The sequence below is a fragment of the Saprolegnia diclina genome (genome assembly GCF_000281045.1).
Source record: "Saprolegnia diclina VS20 unplaced genomic scaffold supercont1.5, whole genome shotgun sequence".
Lineage (NCBI taxonomy): Eukaryota > Oomycota > Saprolegniomycetes > Saprolegniales > Saprolegniaceae > Saprolegnia > Saprolegnia diclina.
The window spans coordinates 1029068-1035067 of NW_008246072.1; the positions used below are offsets into that span (position 1 = coordinate 1029068).

At 57.5% G+C, this 6000-nt stretch overlaps 3 protein-coding genes across 4 annotated transcripts; 1 reads left to right on the forward strand and 2 right to left on the reverse strand.

Annotated features, from left to right (window-relative positions):
- Positions 1-159: 159 nt before the first annotated feature.
- On the reverse strand, positions 160-3318 carry SDRG_02403 (the record flags this gene model as incomplete). 2 transcript variants are annotated; one of them, XM_008607990.1, is made up of 14 exons in its annotated part: positions 160-261; positions 312-443; positions 488-607; positions 650-877; positions 927-1175; positions 1227-1524; positions 1578-1742; positions 1790-1881; positions 1928-2092; positions 2138-2227; positions 2275-2754; positions 2796-3069; positions 3117-3214; positions 3259-3318. In XM_008607990.1, the coding sequence occupies 14 exons, from the start codon at positions 3316-3318 to the stop codon at positions 160-162; spliced, it is 2553 nt and encodes an 850-aa protein (XP_008606212.1). The 2 variants fall into 2 exon arrangements, with proteins under 2 accessions (XP_008606212.1, XP_008606211.1); XM_008607989.1 differs by having other exon boundaries at positions 927-1524.
- A 287-nt stretch (positions 3319-3605) lies between these two features.
- On the forward strand, positions 3606-4406 carry SDRG_02404 (hypothetical protein; the record flags this gene model as incomplete). Its single annotated transcript, XM_008607991.1, has 2 exons — positions 3606-4010; positions 4058-4406. Coding segments are annotated over 2 exons (640 nt in total), but the record flags the coding sequence as incomplete, so codon positions are not given.
- A 924-nt stretch (positions 4407-5330) lies between these two features.
- SDRG_02405 (hypothetical protein) lies at positions 5331-5967 on the reverse strand (the record flags this gene model as incomplete). Its single annotated transcript, XM_008607992.1, has 2 exons — positions 5331-5828; positions 5854-5967. 2 exons carry the CDS (start codon positions 5965-5967, stop codon positions 5511-5513), a joined length of 432 nt encoding a protein of 143 aa, XP_008606214.1. The 3' UTR covers positions 5331-5510.
- Positions 5968-6000: the final 33 nt, after the last annotated feature.

Below are 6000 nucleotides of genomic sequence, written 5' to 3' on the forward strand. Positions count from 1 at the left end.
CCCATGCGCAGGAGAGGAAAGAAGTAGACGTGGGCCCTCGATCAGATGAGCCATCATGCATCGAGGACACCGTCAAGGACGCACTCTCAGCGCCACGAGACGACACGAGCTATCACGTTGCTATATTTCAGAGGATGGCAGTCGGTGCCATGCTCTGCCTCAGAGTTTTTGAAGCTTGAGTTTCTTGTCTTGGGCTGCGACCTTCTTGAGAAGGGCGGCGATCATGGCTTTGGCTTCTTGGTCTTGTACATGTCCAGCAAGCTACGACAAATCCAAGTAGGGTCTGCGATACCGAGGATCGATGTGCGTACGAGCGTCGCTTCGATCGAGTTGGCTTTGAGTCCGACTTGCATGAGTAGGAGCACAATGATTGCCCACAAGAGCGTCACGCCCGTCGTGGCGAGGTCGGCAAAGAAGCCGACACCGTCTGTCGTGAGAACCAACTATTCACTTTTCATCGACCTTCCACTACAGGACAATATCGTACATTGAGGACGGGGCTGTAGCCGGTCGTGCTGTTGACAAACGGTCCACAGGCCGTCGCACACACGCAGCCCGGATACCCTGCACTGCACTCGTTGGTGGGACTCGTTTGAAAGAAGAAACTCTACGTCATCATCAGCGGGGAGCGCGACAACGTAGCTCTTACCATCGGGCTGGTCGTGTTCAAGACGCACGTTTGGCTCGGTGATGCATACGAGCTGCAGAGAAACGGAGCATCGCGCACTTGGAGATCGCAGTGTTTGGGCAAGTGGACATTGGTGAGGAACCAGTACATGCCGGTGACATAGACGGCGACCGTGCACCAGTAGAGCTTGATGAAGAAGACGCCCGCGTTCTTGGCACTCCACGGCGCATTCGGTTTCTTCATAAACGCCTAGTACAATTGATGAAAAGCCACCCACATATCCAGAAATGACGACAACCTGAAGGTACAGCTTGTCAAATTTGAAGCTGAGCGTGAGCAAGACCACGGTAACGAGACCCGCCGACGGACAGAGCGGGATTGCAAATGCGTACAACGTACACGACGACATGAGCGCGACCATGGTCGGCGCGATCAGAAATTCACTGCGCGTGTCGGTGGGTGGCAACTCGAGGCCCTTTCGCTTGGCGCGCAGCCGCTTGACGAGCCGCAAGAGGCCAAAGATGCCCGAGAGCGTCAACGCTGTAACCTTGGGCGTCACAAAGTTGGTCACAACGAGCACGACGAGGCCGGACGCGACCTGCTCGGCCCGGCACGCGTACGCATCTGGCTTGAACTTTTGCATGACGTTGCTGCGGATCTCGTAGGCAAACGGAAGCCACGAGATGGGCTGTTCCGAGCTTGAGCTCAAGAACGGGTCGAGTAGCATCGCGTACGACCAGAGCTGCAGTAGAATGTTGAGCAGTTGGGCCAAGAAGAGGCGCGTGACCATGGCTTTGATGCGAAACCCGTTGTCGTCCCAGCGCTCAAAGTTGGTGAGGACACCAAGGACCTTGGGGAGCACGCCGTTGATGACGCTGACCCCAATCGGCACGATACTAGTGCAAGAGGCAGGACACAGTGTCGATCGACCTGGAGACCGACAACATACCTCGCTGCGTACGCTTGAAGCGCGGGCACTTGGGCCTTGATGATCTGCGCAAACGACGACGCCTCGACCGTGAGGAGACCGATGAGTCCCCAAGAGATGCCTTGCACCGCAACGTAGATGAAAAAGGCGACGGCCCGTCGCGCGTACAGCGCGTAGCGCTCTCGTCTACGGAGAGTTCCTGTCGCATGCAAAGAGGTCGAGTGTCGTGGTACTTGGTGCGATTTTGGATTTCCGCTTGCTTGATATCGTCGTACAAGGCGACATGCAAGCTGTCCCAGAGGCTCTTGCGCAGGTCCGAGACGTCCTACGTCATATCGGACCTTGTCATCCCGCACAGTTGTGTTGTGTACGTCTTTGGTCGTCGCTTCAAAGTCCCATGCATTCAAGAGCAGCTTCCCAAACGTCGAGGGCCGTCCGGCCTCGGCTGCGTGGCGCAGCTTGGCGTAGCGGTCTTCTTGGAGCCACTTGTACGTGGATATGAGGAGGAAGAGGCTGCTGGTGCCGCCAAGGTAGATCTACGGCGTCGTCAGCTGCTACGCTCACCGGCAGTAGCGGCTCACGCTGTAAGCGAAGGCTTCGTTGGTTGTGTAGCTTGGAAACAAGAGGCAGTTGGGCATCAACCCTGTAAACGTACTCCACGACGTATAGTGCTATCCAAAATATTGCCCGAATATATATACAGAATATATAGTTGTACCGTCTCGAGAAGCTCGGAAATGTGCAATATGAGAAAGTACAGCGACGGCAACGACAAAATCAAGTAGTTGAGGAGGACCCAGCGGCAAAACATAAAGTACGCTGCCACCGAGTGGCCGTAGCGCGCTTCGATCTGCTTGATGTCGTGGCTGAGTGGCACAAGCCGCCGGGCGATTGCAAGTAGACGCTGGTGCCACGATCGCCCCGTGGCGTTGACGAGATCGTCGTCGTCGTCGTCGTCCGCGGCCACGTCGGCGGCGCCATGCAGCAGCTGCCGCACCGCTTCTTTCGAACGCTCTCGATCCAGTTGATGCTGGCCTTGCATTGCGCTGCCACCAAGTGCATAATTTGGCTTGTTGGTGCGGCGGGCTTTCGCGAGGCTCATCGCTTCGTCTTCCCAGGCCGCCTCGGCCGTGGCAAATGCCTCGGTCTGCTCCTTCAAGCGCTCTTCCAGCTTGTGTATATGGGCCACAAATGCTTTCTACGCCATAGTCATGAGCTGTTGTTGCGAGAGGAAGCCACCTTGTGCTCTTGCCACTTCTCCATGCGACTCTTCATGGCCTCAATGTGGGCGGCGTAAAGCTGCACCTTCTTCTCGAGCCGCTGGCGTACATAGTCGGGGTTGTCGTTGACAAAGCCGTCGACAGCATCTTCGTCGTCGTCGTCGTCGTTCCTGGCCTTGGTGGCCGACGGTCGCTGCTTGGTCGTTGTCGGGTCGGCGAGCACGGACGCGAGCTCCGCGTCCAGCGACGCCCAGTCGGATGGCGGTGCCATGTTGAAGCCTTGCACTGGCGTGCTACACGCGGCAGTGAGCGATCGAGAGATTGGTCGCAGGCGGCGTACGACGCGACAAAGCCGTCTGCGTCCTCGTCGACGTCCATGTCGTCATAGAGGCCGCGCTTGGGCGCCACGGGCACGACCTTGGCCGAGCTGCCTGGCGACTACGGCGAGCCATGACACGAGTGGCGCTACGCAGAGGGCGTACCTTTGGGGCGGCGCGGAGCTGGTTCAAGTCCCGGTCCTGGCCGCGGTCTCCGGCCAACATCAAGCATGGACTTCGGTTTCACGGTTGATTCCGGATACACATTATCCGGTAGTGTTTACGCAATGCGCGTCCAGATGCGCGCGTCTGGCATTCGTCGAGTGTCGAGACGCCACCATGCAAGGACGCGTCACTTGGTTAAGCCTCGACGCGCTCTTGGAGAGACCGCGCCGCTGCAACCTCATGACGTTTCATCTCTTTTCCATGCTTGGGCGTGAGCGGATCTGCATTAGAGGCTACATCGTCGTTGCCTTACAGCTGGCACGCGTGAACCTGAGGTGCGCGCATCTCATGTCGCATGCCATTTCCATGTTGTGGCGGAACCCACGGCTTTCGGGGGTCGCGTCGCGCCTGGCGCGGGCGGCCTCGACGACGTCCGCTGCGGACGCGAACCGAGCGGTGCTGCAGCGCCTCGCCCAGGCCACGGACCACGAGCTGTCGCTCATGGCGCAGGCGATCGACGCTGGCACGGTTGCGCGGATACAGGCGCTGCTGCCCGCAAGCACGGTCGCGGTGCCGCCGCCGTCCAAGGCCCAGCTGCGCCAGGTCATGGTGCGCAGCATGGTGCCGTTCATTGGTTTTGGCTTTGTCGACAACTTCATCTTGATCATCGCCGGCGACTACATTGACACGACGCTCGGCGTCTCGCTCGGGATCTCGACCATGGCTGCCGCCGGCATTGGCAACACAATCAGGTACCACCGGTATTGCAACGATACTGAATGGCTCATGGAGTTGCTAGTGATGTCGCTGGCATTGGCCTCGGCGGCGTCATTGAAGATTGCGCCGCTCGCATGGGCCTCGCCGACCCCAAGCTGCTGAAGGAGCAGCTCGACATGCGCGTGACGCGCGTCGCGCACTACACGGGCTGCACGATCGGCGTCGTCATTGGTTGCATGCTTGGCATGGCGCCGCTGCTCTTTCTCGAGACGAAGGAGGACCTCCAGGCCAAGGCGACGCTCGACGTAGCAAATTGAGTGCACTGTCGATCGTGTCCTCAATTCTAGTGCTTGGAGCCGTGCGTTGCGTGAATTGCAAATTGCTAACAGGGCAACATACAATTAACCTTGTGTGTTTCGTCAACTGACTGCAGCTCCTCACATCGTAGTCGTTGACACTTGACTATCAATGATGCAGGACCGTGGGCGTGTGGAGGACAAGGCATTAGCCAACACGGCTCCTCATATCCGCGCAGCACACGCAAGCTTGGTTGTTGCTTGGGTGTTGGCCTGATGCACTCGATCGCATGTACACATAAATATAGGCGCTGCTGCAAGCTCCCTTTGACACGACGGACGACGCTACCAGATGCGCGGACAAAGCGATGAGAAACCAGTAGTACTAGTACTCGGTAGTCGAATCACAAGATAGAACACACTGCATTACACTTTATTCTGGAAAATATTCAACAACCACAAGTTGACGCTGAGAGAGCGTTGGCGCCTGGCCTTGCGGTGGAGACGGTAGTAGGTCCAATCGCAGACGAACGTACACAAGTGCGTGCCCGCCAAGAGCACGGACATGTGTACGCACTGCCGCGACTGGACCTTCTACCATCTGCAGCGCAAGCCAAGCGCAGACGCGCGCCAAATGTCGATCTTCGCTCGGTTCTTCATCTTGTATTCTTGACTTGGGCACGAACTTCTCCTTGTTGGCTCCGTCGTACGGCTTGCTCTTGGCCTTTTTGGCCACGCAGCGCTTCTTCTTTGCGACGCGTGTTCGCGACTTCTTGACGTCCTCTGTCATTGCCGTGGCTCGTTGGATTCGGTTTCGGTATCCGGACGAATATGAGCTGGCGGGCTGGCAAGAGTGCATTATCCGGTTTCTTCCTTCGGTGGCATTGTGTCCAAAGCTTTCCATCATATTTGCTTGCTATGCAGGAAGCTACGTCAAGAGTCTTCCAAATCTTCATGGAACTCACCACGCAAGCGCATCAACTCGACAGCAATGGTCTTTGCTGCAGGTGGTTTTGCGCCTGTGAGTTGGTTCACGTTCGCGTCGCTCAGAGCGCAACAGGCAATTACGCATCTTTATTGGTGCTCGAAGAAACAAAATACTCTTGCCACTCTTCACATCACTCAAGATTACGAGTCGGCTACGCTGCGCCTTGAAAATGGGGCGTGTACACACCTCGTTGGTGGGCTACCAGGTGGCTTGGGAACGACGAGGCGGCCTGTCAAACATACTTCAACCTCTCATTGTGTCGCCACCTTGACTATATGCTTGGCTAGGCCGCGCCAGTCGTGGTTCAAATAAGCCTTGGCGAGCGCATCAATGTCGTGGTCTTCGTCGAGGAGGTTGGGCATCGCAACGACCTTGGCCGCCCACTCCTTGGCCTCCTTCTTCTGCTTGAGCTTGACGTACGTCTGCACAATGTACCACGTGTTCATCTTGAGGTGGCCCGGGCGCATCTCTTCCGACTTGAGAAAGTTGGCGAGCGCGTCTTTGAACGACGAGTGCGGCGCGAGGTGGCCGGCGAGGCCACGCGCCGCCGCACGCTCGACCCACGACAGCTGACGCGGAAGCACCCTATTTCACGCATGAGCGATGTGTTGAGCAAATGCAAAGCGTAAAGCGGCCGAGCAAGTGCGACGCCATCGGGTCGGTCGTGCTGAGCTCGCTCGCCTTCATAAAGTGATCGCGGATCGTCATGGCGCTGTTGAGCTTGGTGATGACGCTCTCGTA